At 37.8% G+C, this 16,417-nt stretch overlaps 1 protein-coding gene across 1 annotated transcript in view; it reads right to left on the reverse strand.

Annotated features, from left to right (window-relative positions):
- Positions 1-16,417, reverse strand: part of btaf1 (BTAF1 RNA polymerase II, B-TFIID transcription factor-associated) — a 102,428-nt gene that overhangs the window by 22,526 nt on the left and 63,485 nt on the right. Inside the window, exons 24-30 of the mRNA XM_048609172.1 lie at positions 12,417-12,565; positions 8,263-8,415; positions 7,926-8,047; positions 7,659-7,826; positions 7,015-7,092; positions 6,741-6,870; positions 1,320-1,461 (exon numbers count right to left, since the gene is read on the reverse strand). Coding sequence (XP_048465129.1) covers positions 1,320-1,461; positions 6,741-6,870; positions 7,015-7,092; positions 7,659-7,826; positions 7,926-8,047; positions 8,263-8,415; positions 12,417-12,565 — 942 coding nt within the window. The remainder of the gene's footprint in view (positions 1-1,319; positions 1,462-6,740; positions 6,871-7,014; positions 7,093-7,658; positions 7,827-7,925; positions 8,048-8,262; positions 8,416-12,416; positions 12,566-16,417) is intronic.

Genomic DNA, 16,417 nt, shown 5'->3' on the forward strand with positions numbered 1-16,417 from the left:
GGTCCTAACCCGAAACGTCAGCTTTCCTGCTCCTCTGATGCTGCCTGGCCTCCTGTGTTCCTCCAGCTCCACACTGCTATCTCTGACTACAGCATTGGCAGTTCTTACTATCTCACAGGCAATAAATGCTAGCTCAGCCAGTGATGCCCACATCCCACAAGTAAATTAAAGTAAAACCTAATTTTGCTCCAAAGAGGCATTTGTTTAATGAAAGAAAGAAACCCTTTTTTTAAAACTTTTGACTGCTTGAAGGGTCAGATTCCTTAGGTTGTAGATTGCAATAAACAAGATTACTACAGAGACTTAAAGTCTACATAATAATAATCTGGCAAAAATGACAGTATTAAATAGCATCAAGATGCTGACACAATTGTGGCTAATAAATCGCTTGGAGGGGACTTCCAGGGCAGAATACAGACAATATTTTCAACATGTGCATCCTGAAATTATGTCCTTTTTGCTTAAATTAGCTCAGATTCTGGATACTGTCCTGGCAGAAGCAAGATATACCACTGAATCAGGGACTTGTTTTATACAGAGCGCGAACTACTAGTTTAAATCTTTATATTTGTGGTTAAAATTGATTTTCAGTAAATGAACAAAAAAATAGTGTACTGACCTCCAAAATAAAAGGTGAGTAGAAGAAGGCAAGCAAGCAAGAACAAGCAGCTAAATTAATGTTGGTAAACAGAAAACACGAGTCAAATTATATTAGGTACAATAAAGTAAATGATGGAGAATGGGAAATTACAAAAAAAAAAGGATACTTGTTTAAAATACAATTTCAAATTTGCTTTTAAGTGCCTACTATACACATTTACAATTAATTTTTCTCTGTTAATGTTTCAATGTCTCAGTGTGTCATCTTGAAACTGGAAACACATTTTCAACATGGAGACAGAAATTATACACTGAACCAATTGAAAACATGGAAGATATAAAGTGTACTCATATTATATTAAATGAGCCACCAGAAGATAGTGTAGCAAATTACCTGAACAGATTTTGCACCATAATACCACATTTTGATAAACGAGTAACCAAATAAAAGTCATAAAACAAAAGAACAACATAGCATAGAAAGAGAACATCTGGACCAATGTGTCTGTGTCAGGTCTTTGATAGAGCTATTCCATCAATTCCCCTCCCTACCTGTTAGCTCTAGATCATTTCATTCAAATATGTATCCAGTTTTCTTACCTATTTTTTATTGAATCCGCTTTCAGGTAGAGCATTCCAGATCTCAGTGAGAATTGGATGCAAATTATGTATTGCTATACATCACATTTACATTAAATTGGGTTTTAAAACCTTCTTACCTGCTTCCTGCTCCCGTGAAGAACTCCTAGCATCTCTGCTAGCTAATATTGGTTTTCCATAACGAGCTGCAAATTGCCGCTCAGTACCCAAAAATCCTGGCATCAGGAAGTCAAATAGTGACCATAATTCCAATACATTGTTCTGCATTAAGACAAATTGATTTTCAAATTGTATATTGTGTGCCCATTTGGGTTTTAAACAATTTAAAATGTTCTTAAACATACACTTGCAAATAATTTAAAAAGAGACTAAATAATATATTCTAAATGGTACAAGAAGAAATGCTGTTCAGTGAGTACAATGAGATTGCTCACCAAACTGGTTTTATCTATCTAAAAAAGACTATGCCACATTTACTATGACTTATTCTTACAAGTGGTTTCTGCAAAACTGTGTGGCAATATCCCATACTAACTGGTTTAATCTGAGTGATAATCAGCTACTCTTTGGATTGGAGCATTATCGTGCAGATATCCAACAACATGCTCGATTCTAGTGATAACCAGCTACTCCTAAGCAAGTTGCTATATGGGTATGTCGCCATAAAGCTAAAGCTAGAATATGTCTGCCTAGGTTTTATTAATAAAAATGGGACAGGCTCGATGTAGTGAGAAGTATATTTAGCTCAAGACAAGTGATATCTACATCTGATTTATATGACTGAACAGCTAATCATAATGACCAAAGCATTAACCAGACAGTTGATATCCCCAACAGTTCAATCATGTTTATGTACAAATACTTCTTTCATAGGTACTCAAAAGTTTCCAGGTATGCTGAAGTATTGCAATTCCCAAAATGGTGTTAAGGGTAATTTATTTGCTTGAATAGAGAATTGATAACAAACTGAAAGCAGGAGTATCGGGAGATCTTTCTCTGGATGGGGTGCCATAGGGTTCAGTCCTTGGGCCACACCCTCAACTTCTTACAATCTAAATTAATAATTTTGATGCAGGGATAGAAGGTTCTGTAATCAAATTTGCAGATGACATTAAAATAGGTGGGAAAGTGAGTTGCAAGAAATTTACAAATGGATAAGGAAAGGTTAGATGCAAAGGGTCAAAATTTGGCAGATAGAGTTTAATGCAGATAAGTATGAAGTTTTCTATTTTGGTCAGAAAAATAGAAAGGTAACGTTATTAAAATAGCAAGAAACTTCAGAGTTCTTTAGTCCAGAGGCATTCGGGTATCTTTGAACATGAAATGCAGAAAACTAGTATGCATATACAGCAGGTAACAAGGCTATTGGAATTTTGGCATCTATTATTAAAGGAATAGAGTATGAACGATGGGAAATATTGCTGTAAGTGTACAAGGCATTTAGTGAGATCATACCTGAAGTATTGTGTACAAGTGTGGTCCCCTTGAGGGCAGATAACACTATAAAATATAGCAGCAGAATTATGCCATTCGGCCAGTCTGCTCCACTATGCGGTCATGGCTGATGTGTTTCTCATCCTTATTCTTCTGTCTTCTCCCCATAACCCTTGATCCCAGTTTTAATCAAGAACTTGTTTTAAATGAATTCAATGACTTGGTCTCCACAGCCTTCTACAGTAATGAGCTCTATTGGTTAACTAACCTCTGGTTGAAGAAATTCCTTTTCATCTCAGTTCTAAAGGTTGCTCCTCCACTCCCAGGATATGCCCTCTGGCCCTAGTCTCTTTTACTAATGGAAACATCTTCCTCGCATCCACTCTATCCAGTCCTCTCAGTATTCAGTAAATTTTAATAAGAGACTCCCCTCATCCTTGCAAACTCCTTCCAAGTCGAATATAGACCAGAACTCACAACTGCTTATCATGTGACAAGCCCTGCATCCTTGGGATCACTCTTGTTAAGCTTTTCTGGACCACCTCCAACGCCACCACATCCTTCCTTAGATGTGGGCGCCAAAATTGCTCACATTATTCAAAAAGCGGTCTGATCAGAGCTTTGTACAGCCCTAGCAGTACATTTTGCTCTTGTAATCTAGCCCTCTTGAAATGAATGCTAACATTGCATTTGCCTTCCTAACTGCCAACTGAACCTACATGTTAACTTTAAGAGAATTCTGAGCCAGGACTCTCACGTCCCTTTGTGCTTCAGATTTCCAATACCTTTCCACATTCAGAAAATATTCTATGCCTCCATTCTTCCAACTAACGTGCATAACCTCACACCTTCCCACATTGTATTTCAACTGCTACTTCTTTGCTCACTTTCCTAGTATATCCAAATCCTTCTGCATCTTCAACACTACTGTCCCTGCACCTTTGTGTCATCTGCAAACCTAGCAACAATGTCTCCAGTTCCTTCACCTAGATCGTCAATGTAACATGACTAGTTGTGCTCCCAATACTGACCCCTGTGGAACTTCACTATTCACTGGCTATCACCCTGAAAAATCCTTTATCGCCACACTCTGCCAATCAGCTAATCCTCTATCTATGGCAGTACCTTACCCCTAACACCAGGGGCTCTTATTTACCAGTCTCTTGTATGGCACCTTGTCAAAGACCTTTTGGACATCCAAACAGATCACGTCCACTGGCTCTCCTTTGTCAAACTTCCTTGTTACTTCTGCACAAATTTGCTTGTTACTTCCTTAAAGAATTCTAACAGATTTGTCAGGCATGACATCGCCTTGACGAAGCCATGCAGACTCAGCCCTATTTTAGCATGCACTTCAAATACTCTGCAATTTTATCCTTACTAATAGACTCTAAAACTTTATCAGGCTATAATTTGCTGCCTTCTGTCTCCTTCCCTTCTTAAACAGCAGCGTTATGTTAGACATTTTCCCGTCCTATGGGACTCTCCCAGGCTCCAGTGATTCCTGAAAGATCACCCACCAACGTCCCCACAATCTCCCGAGTATCTCCTTCAGAACTCTGGTGTGTAGGCCATCCGGTCTGGGTGATTTATCCGCTTTTCAGCTTCTCTAGCACCTTCTCCTTAGTGATGGCCATTACACTCATCTCTGCCCTATGACTGTCTTGAAATTCTAGTATGCTACTGGGGTCTCTCACTTTGAAGACTGGTGTAAAGTATCTATTTAATTCCTCCACCATTTCTTTGTTCGCCATTACTATTTCTTCAGCCTTATTTGCCAGTAGTCCAATGTCCACTGTTGCCTCTCTCTTACCTTTTATATCTCTAAAAGCCTCTTGCAACCTTCTTTTATATTACTGGCTAGGGTAATCTCTTATTTCATCTTTGCCCCCTTTATTGCTTTTCTCCCCTAGTTATCCTCTGCTGACTTTCAATGGCTTCCCACTCATCTTCATCACATTGTATACTTTTCCTTTTGTTTTTATGCTGTTCCTGATTTTTCACCAAGCATCACTGCCTCGTTCTCCCCTTAGTACGTTTCTTCTTTTTCTGCTGTGACTCCCCAATTAATCCTAGAAACTCTTACAATTGCTGCTCTATTGTCTTCCCCGCTAGGCTCCCCTTCCAATCAACACTGGCCAGCTCCTCCCTCATGTCTTTTAGTTACCTTTACTCACTCAAATACTGTTACGTTTGATACCTGCTTGTCCCTGTCGAACTACATGGAAATCTAAAATATTATGGTCACTACCCCTGAGCAGTTCCTTCACCTTAAGCTCCCTAATCAAATCTGCCTCATTGAAAATCACCAAATCCAGAATCATCTGTTCCCTAGGGGGCTCTACCAGAAGCTGCTTTCAAAAAAAATCCATCTCAGATATTCCATACATTCCTTTTCTGGGGATCCACTCCCAACCTGATATCCCCAGTTTACCTGCATCTTGAAGTCCCTCACAATTATTTCAACAGTGCCTTTCTTATATGCCTTTTCTATCCCCACATCTTGACTACTGCTAGGAGGCGAGTGAGTAACTCCCATCAGATTAATTTTTCCTTTGCAGCTCAACTTTACCCACACAGATTCTATGCCTTCAGACTCTATATCACTTCTTGCTAATTGATTTAATTTAATTTCTTACTGACAAGACAACCCCACCCCCTCTGCTCATCTCCCTTTCCTTTTGCCAGGATGCATATTTTTGGATATTTAGTTGCCAGTCCTAATCCTCTTGCAACCCACAACATCGCACCTGCCTATTTAAATCGGCGCTACAAGTTCATTTACCTTGTTTCATGTACTGCATGCATTCCAGTACAACACCCTCAGTCCTGTGTTGACTGTCCCCACTTCTCATAGTTGTCCCTTATCTGCTGTCCCTGAAGTTAAATTCCTGAGCCTTTGCTTACTCTGTCCTATTACTTTTTCTAGAAACTTTAATAACCTCAGCTTTTAACTTATTTTTTCCATGCAACTGAATCCACACCCCCCACTATTTAGTTTAAAGGAGATCTACCGTGATGGTATGCAACTCTTATCTATCTTGTACTACGTCCTGGCATCCATTGCAGCTTGTTTGCAATCACTTTTTGATATCCGTCATCCAACTAAGACTTAGGTCAGTCTCTCTTTGTTTTGTCTTCAATTTTATCTTCTAGAAAAGGAGATCTCTGCAGCTTTCCAAGTCTGATCAGATGGTCAAAAAACTGACATTTTCTTTCCTGAATGGCACCTTTTAGACTTCTTTCTGCTCTCGCAATTTCAATACCCTTTCATTTGTCTAGTGGCATGTATATGAAATGTTTAGCATGCATCTTAGCATCCATATTTCAAAAGGTCTTGATTTTCTTTCGTAGATCTTTACTTATTTTCCAGATTCATGAGCCATACTGGAAACTGGATGAAATGTAGTCTTATGAATTTGTTTTGTTACAGCCTTGGGTTGTGTTGCTAACACAGCTTTCACCTTCACAAAATTACCTTTGGCCGCCTCCATCCATCTAACTTCTGTAGTATATCTACCATCTTCTAATGTTATTCATTCTAAATAGACAAAATTAATTACTTGCTCCAGTGTGACACCATCCACCTCATTCTTCACTCCAGTGGCTTTTAAAAAAAAATCCTGCTAAATATCACTGACAAAAAGACAACAACATTCGTATCCAATCTATATTTTAAATGTTTACATTTTACTTGATCTACGATATTTTGTCATGCTTTTCTGATTTTGCAGACTGTGCTGCACTCAATGCACTGCAAGTTTATTATTTCTAGTCTCCAATTCTTTACCCATGGAATTACATCTAAATTTTTGAATATTTTGTTCTGAAAAGATTGAATAATTTTGAGTACAGTACACAGTCATGTCATACACCTCACTTCACATAAAACATATCCGACAGGCCCTCTCCTAGCCTGATGCTGATTATCTGGTTCCAATCTGTCTCTGCATAAATCTCACATCTTTAATGGTCAATGACAAATTTCATTAAGTGCATCTAACAACAAATTTCTTCTCATTCTACTTCAAGGACCTGAAAATTTTCTAGACAGCGCATTGTATCATTATTAGGTAGAAAACTATTTAACTACAACAAAAAAGTACCTGTATTGGTGTTCCAGATAGAATTAACCTGTAGCTTGCTGTTAGTTGCTTAACTGCCTTTGACAATTTTGTCTTGCCATTTTTGATGACATGACCTTCATCAAGAATACAATAGTTCCACTTAATATTCCTGAAAAGAAAGGAAAAAATCATGCAAGCATTCATTTCTTCTGGAATACAAGCCAATGAAAATGAATCAAAATTTAAATATTAAAATAAGTCAGAACACAACTCAGTAAAAATACAGAATATTTGCTGTTGAGCATACACCTACTTGAAAAAGTCAATGTCATTTCGAACAACATCATATGATGCCACAACAAGATTGTGTTTTTTCACAAGGTGCTGCAATCTGAAACCCAAGATACAATGCAAATTCACATTAATACAGACATTGTAAAATGTACTGAGTCACGACCCAATGTTAATTCATTTGGAGTCAGAAAATATGAAGTACTCCCTCATCTATATTTAGTAATCTATAAAATATATTAAGTCTCATCTATGTTGTTAGTTAATTCCATAACCATGCCTCAGCAATTGAATCTGTGCAGGTGAAATGAATGGAATTAATCACTTACATTGCTGGATCGTTCAACTTAAAAAAAAAATCACACACATGCTAATCAGAAGGTGAAGAAATACAGTAATAGAACCATTAAATGGTTTGAAAGGAGGAAGTTGAAATGCATCAGAATTTTGCTACTGCTTTACATGAACACGCCTTTGACTCAGTGTGAAGCCTAACACAGCAGCAAGTTTTGCTTCGCTCAAATCTAATTAGAACACATAACTAAACTGAATGGGAGCAAGTTTGTGTTTATGTTTATGTAGATAACAAATGTGTGACTTCAAAAACATTACATGGATTAATAATCACTACAGCTCAGTTTTGGTGCTGTAGAAAAAGAAACTTACCTAGCCCTCTCAGTGGGAGGTCCTGTATAGTGCAATGGATGTAATATTTCTTTAGAACAGAATTTCTCCACTTCATCAATCCAGTGGCCTGTTAGTGTTGGAGGACATACTACTAAAGAAGGTAGAGGTGAACAGTCTTCTGCCTGAGTTTTTGTGTATTCCTGAACCCTGTAGAAATACGTAAGTTAGTCATTACACAATTAGTTTTTCTCCAAAGCAACAGCAAGATTTTAACAAAGCTGTAGTGAATGATTTCCATAACATTACCTGATGTAATGATCTCCTGCAAGAATGCATATAGATTGCAAAGTTTTTCCCAACCCCATATCGTCACAAAGAATGCCATGGAGCTTGTATTTATTCAGAAATGCCAACCAGTTTACACCATCCTTCAGGAACAAAACAATAATTTAAAATACAAAGAATATTCTGGTTCATAACTTTTCTTTGTAAAAAAGATTAATGGTATTAGATAACACATTCATGGCCTAAATTTTGAAATTTGTAGTATTTCATTACCTCTAGAAATAAATGTTAATTGTTTAAAATGTTATCAAAATCTTTATTTCCAAAAATGATATTTCGCAAAGTAGAAATTACTTACCTGCTGATATTTTCTAAGTTCAGCCTTGATAGAAACAGGAATTTTATAATTTTCCAACTTTGTCCCATCTAATAACTGTTCCAAAAAGTGGCGCTCTCGTGCCTTCTGTTTAATCAATTCTTCAGACATATGAGGAGGATCTGGAATGCCAGCCTACAAAATTGAACACAGTTTAGAACTAGTCTCATGCTTACAATACTGCAAATATCATATTCATTCAGTCTCATAGGGAAAGGTCATTAAATATCCAGAATCAGAACTTAAAGGTAATACCTATCTGAAGGGAACCAAAAGGCTGAGTTTCTTCTTTTGAAAAGTGAAAACAGATGTGGTACCTGAGGCTTTCAAAATTACAAATGATTTTGACAGTGGACTTCCACTTGCAGCAAGGAACAATATAAGAAGCTGCAATATACTCTCTATGCTACCAAGAAATTATACAGGATACGGAGATAAAACCTTCTTTAACCAGAGAGTAGTATGAAAGTGGAATTTAATTAGCACAGTGAGTAGTTGAGGCAAATAATAAAGATGCATAGCAGAAGCTAGATAAGAACATCAGGGAGAAGGGAATTCAGAATCATACTTGTAGACTTGCATGAGGAAGAATGGGAACAGACTCAAAGTGAGCATAAATGCAGTTGTGGACTGGGTCGACTGAATGGCTTCTTTCCCCTCCACGCCTGCTAAGTATTTGAATGTCATTCTATGGTGTTATCTTACACAACAAACTTTATATGGTTAGCATAATGCATCTTATGATGTGGGTTACAAGTCTGAGCCCTCACAGTACCCACAATAGCATTAGCACCAATTTCTCCAGCCAGAATGATAAAAAAGTTGGTGGTGAGGTAGTTTTCTATCAAAAGGTGGAAAAGAATGAAAATCCACAATGAGTTACCTTGAATCCTTTATACACACCTTTTAAGAAATAATGAATTTTGTAAGCAATTTTTAAAAAAACAAGTTTTCACACGAAGTGCTATGGTAAGAGTTCCAAATGTCATACAGTTGTTTTGTAGAAAAGATTGGGAATGTAATATACTTACTTCTGTTAATGGAAAACTCTATTACTAGGCTTCATAGCACTTTAGAAAATTATTACTGCCAACAAATATATGTAACCCAATGATCTCTCTGCTGGTTGCAAAGGTTTTGGCTGTCACAACTCAATATCTGGTAGTCACGATGCCAAAGTAAAAATACTGGCCTATAATTTTGGAAAAAAAATCAAGGTGGATGATTATTGTCAGAAATGGAGTATTCATTCTGGTACGTGAAGTATCAGTCTCAAGCCTGGAATTACACTTCAATAATTTTTGCTGGTTCAATGTAAATAGAAGACTATTTCGCATTGGGCTATATTACTACATTTGGAAAATTATAATTGAACCAAGCAGGGTAAGCAAGGCTTCAAGAAAGGGAAATTGTATCTTACTAATTTATTAGAGTTTTTTGAGCAAGTCTCAACCAGAGTGGATAGAGGGGAGCCAGTAGCTGTATTTGGAATTCCAGAAGGCGTTCTATAAGGTACCTCACAAAATGTTGAATAATGGTTTTGGAGATAGCATATCACTGTGGATACAGAATTGGCTCATGGGCAGGAAAAAAATTAAAAGGTTAAGTAAGTGGGTAAAAAGGTGGCAAATTGAGTACAACGTGAAGTTGTTCAACCTGGAAGGGAGAATACATGAACAGAGTATTACTTAAATGGTGAAAAACGTCAGAAAGATATAGCACAAAAGCACCTGAAGGTGCTTGTGCGCTGAACACAGAAAGCTAGGACTCAAGTGCAGCAGGTAATCAGGAAGGCTAATGGAATGTTGGCCCTTATTTCAGGGCTTGGAGCAGAAGAGTAGGGAAGTCTTGCTGCAATTGTACAAGGTGCTGGTGAAACCACAGCTGGAGTATCGTGAACAGCTTGTGTCCCCTTATCTAAAGGAAAATGTTAATTCATTGGAGGCAGTTCAGCAAAAGGTTCACTCAGATGATCTCTGGTATGGAAGAACTGTCTTATGAGCAAAGGTTAAACAGATTGTGAATTGTTTAGAAGAATCAGAGGTGATCTTATTGAAACATTTAGGGTTCTTAACGGGCTTGGCAGGGCAAATGCTAAGAGTCTAGGACCAGAGACAGTCCCACAATAAAAGGGTCACAGTTTAAGACTGAGAGGAGGAGGAATTTCTTCTCTTAGAAGGTTGAGTGTCTTTGGAATTCCTTGCCACAGAAAGCTGTGGGGTCAGAGTCCCTGTGTATATTTAAGACTGAGAGAGATAGATTCTTCATCAGTAGGGGAAATCAAGGGTTATGGGGAAAGAGCAGGAAAGTGGATGGGAGGAGTTTTGGATCAGCCACAATCCTATTGAATGGCAGAGCAGGCTTGATGGGCCAAACAGCTTATTCCTGTTCCTGTTTCTTACAGTCTTATGACAAAAATTAAAGAACTTGGTAACAGGAAGACTGGTGGACTTCCACTAACTCTAGTAGTTGGGCAATTTATAAAGAGAAGAAATCAGGACAAAATTACTTGGAAAAGTATGAGCTAATGAAGATATTTATATCAACTTTCATTTAAGGCAAATTGGATTACAAGAACCTGATCGTAATCAGTCTAAGAAGTAACTGAGTGTTGATGTGGTTAGTGTAGTTGATGTGATGTATATTAACAAATAACTTTTTAAAAGTCAGAAGTCCAGGTAAGATACTGGTTAGAAAAATTAAAGCCTGTAGTATGAAAGGCAATAACGGCTTGCACACAGAATTAGGGAAGGGAGAGAAGCAGTGCATAAAGTGGTAAATGCTTGCTTTTCAGTTTTTCAGACAGATGGAATGTGCACAATTGTATTCTACAGTGGTTGATACTTGAACCGCTGACCTTTCTGACATACACAGGTGATCAGACTTGGGTATACAGGATACAATTTCAAAGTTTGTAGATGACACAAAACTCAAGAATTATAAGACTTTAAATATAGACCAGCTGTGACATGTGCAAGCAGATCAAACATAAAATCTAATGCAGACAACTAGGAATGATGCATTTGGTAGGAAGAATGAGGAGAAGCAATATAAACTAGATGGTACAATTTTAACGAGAGTGCAGGGACAGACAGGTCTGGAGCTATGTGTACATATAGCTTTGAAGGTAGCAGGGCATGTTGAGAGGCTATTAAAAAGCATTGGATTAACTAATAGAGGAACAAAGTACAAAAACAAAGAAGTTATGATAAACCTTCAATGCTGGTTAGACCTTAGGTGGAGTGATTTGTTCAATTCTAAATACCACACTTTTGGAAAGATGTCAAGACCTTAGAGTGCAGAAGAGATTTACTACAATGCAGTCCTCCGTCCCTATTTCCAGTTACATAGAGAGAGAAGCTTTTCTCCTTAGAGTAGAGTAAAGATTAAGATGAGCTTTCATAAAATTTTGTTCAATATCATGAACAGCTTTATTCTTTCAAAGATAAATTGCTTCCAGTGACAGAAGGATCAGTAATCAATCAAAATCAATTTAAGATAATTGACAAAAAAAGGAGGAAACAGCAAGTTGTGGTGATCTGGAATATACTGCATGAAAGGGTTGTTTGTGCAGATTCAACAGTATTATTCAAAATAGAAGTGAGTAGATACTTGCAGAGAAATAGAAATTACAAGGGTTTGGGCAGTAATTAGAACAGTATGACTAATTGGGTTGCTCTAACAAAGAGCTGATATTGGCACAAACTGATCCTTCTGCAGCCTTTCATGTTTCCAAATCAAAAAATGATAGGAATATACAAATTCTCAGTTAATACTTCTAAAATGACATGAGTTTACAACCAAAACACAAAAATCACCTTCTTTACATTTAAAGAAGGCAATTTTCCTGTTGTATAGTTCAAGATTTTCATTTTCAGTATTGTTTCTCCTATTTGTAAATGTCACACTGGCATAACTTACATCTAAGCAGATTATAATGCCATATCCCATAACTCAGTAAATTCACTCGAATTTAAAATAAATTAATTTGAATTCATTGTAAGTGCACACCTTGTATTATTTTGATAACGCTATTTACAAGACAGACAAGTTATACTAGACCAAAGAATTATCTTTTTTAATTGCTACATGCAATTTCCATCAATTGCTACCAAATACAAACTTTCCAAGCTTACCTCAAGTGGCATTAACCTAATCAATGTTGCAAAGCACTGGGTAGCCATGAACCGCACACTATCCGTTTGGTCACTCATCCTTCCCAGCACAGGTACCACCAGCAGGACTATATACGGGATGATATCTACATCAAGTTGCTCCATTATACCTATACATGTTTTGTTAAGGAATTTTACTCTTCTTCACTCTCACATAAAACAGATTACTTTTTATAAGTCAACTATATGTTTTTTAAAAGAAAATATTGTGATGATAGTCAAGACAGGTTTTAACATCCACAATCAGGAAACCTGAAGAAAAAATGTTTTTTTATAAATCATAAACCATAGCTATAAATTTTTGGCTCACTTAATAAAATTTTCTAGAAGACTTCTTCCCTTCTAAGTAACAACAGTAAAACATTGTTGGAATGAAATGCAATCAATATTGTTTTAAGTCGTGAGTACTTGCAGCATAATTTAAGAAACTGTTTTGTTAGCACGAATGGGTTGCCATCACTTACATTATGAAAATTATGCTCAAAATTTTACTTAATGCAGAGAATATAAAAGAAGAAAACAAAACTTAATTACCTGTTAAAAATTAGAGGCAGAATCTTTTTGTAGCATCGGGGGACTCAGCTGTTGGTTAGACCGCTGGAAAGGCACAGCAATGCCTCTCTTTTGAAAGGTCAGCTGAAACACAACCTAATCAGTAAGTGGCAAGGCCAGTGATGGGGCTTTACTCAAGCATGGAAATTCTGCCTAATGAAAACTGCTAGCCAATCAGAAGCTGACAATTCTTGCATTCAACTACTGAGGACGCTATGGCTGCTGCCAGAGCAGCACATGCCTTCCCAATGTTTGGGCTCTGGGATCGTGAAGGACCTAGATTGCAGGTGAGTTATAGAGTCATAGAAATATAGCATGGAAATAGGCCCTTCGACCTAAACTGGTCCATGCTGACCATGGTGCCCACTCAGCTAGTTCCAATTTGGTCCACATCCCTCTAAACCCTTCCCATCCATGTACTTATCCAAATATTTTTTAAATGTTGCCATTGTACCTGCCTCAACCACGTTCTCCGCCAGCCCATTCCATACATGCACCATTCTCTGCGTGAAGAAGCTGCCCCTCAGGTCCTTCATAAATCTATCCCCTCTCACCTTAAACCTATGCCCTCTAGTTTTCAATTCACCATCCCTGGGAAAAAGACTATATGCATTCATCCTATCTATGCCCCTCATGATTTTATACACCTCAATAAGGCCAACCCTCATTCTCCTACGTTCCAAGAGAAAAAGTCCTATCATGGCCATCCTCTCCCTATTATTCATGTCTACTAGTCCTGGCAACATCCTTGTAAGTCTTCTTTGCACACTTTCCAGTTTAACTATGTCTTTCCTATAACAGGGTGACCAAAACTCCAAGCTCGGCCTCACCAATGACTCATACAACTGTAACATAACATCCCAACTGCTATACTCGATGCCTTGACTGATGAAGGCCAGCATGCTAAATACCTTCTTCACCATCCTGTCCACCTGTGTGTGTCAAGGGGGGTCGGGGGAGTGTGTGTGCACGCATGTGTGCGTGGGTGGAGTGGGATGGGGTTTAGAAAGCCACCACTATCAACACTCTTCTATCCAATGCCCAGTCCCCTTGATCAGGTACCGAATGCTTTTGATCAAGGGGACCCCAACTCCCACTTGACAAGCAGCCAGCACAGTCAGACCTGTTGTGCATTCCTCATGGTAGTAAGACTGCTTGCAGATGGGTTTGTCCCATTGCGGGCAGAATAAGGTTCTTAAGGAGTCCTTATTTGGTAGCAGGGCCGGAAGACTAACAACACACCTAAAGAGATTAATTATGGTGGAAGTAGGTTCAGATATGATACCATCCTGCCGTTCCCACCTCTAATTCTAACCCCATTTGAGTGTGCAAGATTCTGTTAGCACTTGAGAACTTCAGTCCTCTAATATCAGATTACCTGTGCCGGATTATATACATTCATCAGGGAACTGTCAGTTTTTCATCTGAACAAATTAACTTTATCTTCTACAAGTATGTTGGTTCAGATAATGGGCATAGCAACTTACAAAAGACCCACATTCAAATCCAATTCAAAGAATGCAGGAAGAATTTTGGTCTGGTAGTTTGGTGCTCACTAAGATTAGTGCCTAGAATAGCAAAATGTTGGCATCAGGCATTTCCATATCAGGTGCATCATCTTGCATACCGACTAAAGATTCCTTCACCCTGTCCCAATTGTACACCACAATTCCAGAACACGTCAAAACAATATTGTACTTCTCACACTGGGGTTTGTAAGACTTTCCAGCAGGTGCATAAAATAAAACTTTAAATACAAGCTGGCAAATGAAAAAGGACATCCATTGTCTCACTATGAGGGACTGCATTAGATTCCCCAGTGAGAAGCAGGTACACTCACCTCACTCATCTATAAATGTTATTTTTTTTAAAAATTAAAAGGCACTTTACATGCAGCATTTCATAGTGAATGGGATCTATGATTACTGAACAATTTGAAAAGAAGTCCTTAAACCAAAAATGTTCAAGAACCCCTAATCCATAACACTGGCCATTTTTGACCATTTCCTGCACCTGTTTTTCTACAGTTTCTGAATGAGAAGAGAGAACGGTATTGGAAAAGATGGATCCTTGGAGAAATGTGAAAAAACTGTAATAGCTTTGACACATACCCAAACAGTATCTTGTTTGAGCTCAGAGTTATAAAATGCAAATGCAAACTCAAACTCAAACCATTCTGAACCATTCTGGGTCCAGGCATGATGTGTAGACATTTTATTTCAAAACTTTGACACAAGTCATTTATAAAAGGTTTAAAGGGATATCCACTGGGATAATCGCTTTGGCTAGTTACTTCAAATCATCAACTTGCCTGGAACAATCTTGCTATACACAAAAACTTTGCTTTCTAGCTAGGAGGAATAGCAAAACACTACTAAATCGAAGTAAACACAATAAAATACAAATTGCAACAAAGTTTTAAATTACCCACAATTGTCCCCTTATTGGGATATCAGCAATGCCCTTATCCTCATGTTTGTCCTGTCTAAATTTATGGGAACTGCCATTGTAAATTACCTTGAAAATGTGTGCATCAATGCAAAATTAATAAATATATAAAATCATGGATGATTTTCAGAAGACCACCACTGCTGCATTGTGTTTGCGTTGATTCCATTATCACAAAGGGTCCCATTTTTCTGCTCTTCCCCAGTAGGCCTTTATAAATTTTATTCCTTCAATTATTTATCAAATTGTCTTTAGGCAGTTACAACTGAAATAGTTTTCAGACACTGAATATACTCACTAATAACTGAGTTTAGAAAAGTTCATTTTATCTCTGGCTCTTTTGCCAATCACCTTGAAGGTGTATCCTCAGGTTACCAATTCCTCTGCAACTGGAAATGGTTTCTCATTTATTCCATCAATTTTCAGCATTGGTCTCAAAGTTCTTAATGGTCACTGGTTGAAAGATGATAACCCCTGCTTCCCCAGACTACCCACTTCATGGAATTTCCTCCTTCTTGAGGATTGTCACCTTAAATTCTGTATTGCTTTTCCTCATTCTTCCAAGCAACACTTCACATTTCTTGCATGAAATTTAATCTGTCAGGTCTCTGTACATTTTGTAAGTCTATCACAGGCTCACTGCCAACACCTTTTTATATTTTCTTTTAATCTGAAATTATTCACTATTATTCTTTTCTGTCAAATTTATATTAATTTTGCTATTGTTCCATTAGGGCAACGTGTTGGTATAGTAGTACTATCACTGGACCAGTAATCCAGAACACCAGGCCAATGTTCTGGAAAAAACACCAAATTCTGGAGATCACAGCAGGTCAGACTGCATCCGTGGAGAGATAGCAAGCTAAAGTTGAAATAACAAGGTGTAGAGCTGGATGAACACAGCAGGCCAAGCAGCATCAGAGGAGCAGGAAAACTGACGTTTCGGGTCTGGACCCTTCTTC

This window comes from Rhincodon typus, chromosome 20 (genome assembly GCF_021869965.1).
Source record: "Rhincodon typus isolate 14 chromosome 20, sRhiTyp1.1, whole genome shotgun sequence".
Taxonomy (NCBI): domain Eukaryota; kingdom Metazoa; phylum Chordata; class Chondrichthyes; order Orectolobiformes; family Rhincodontidae; genus Rhincodon; species Rhincodon typus.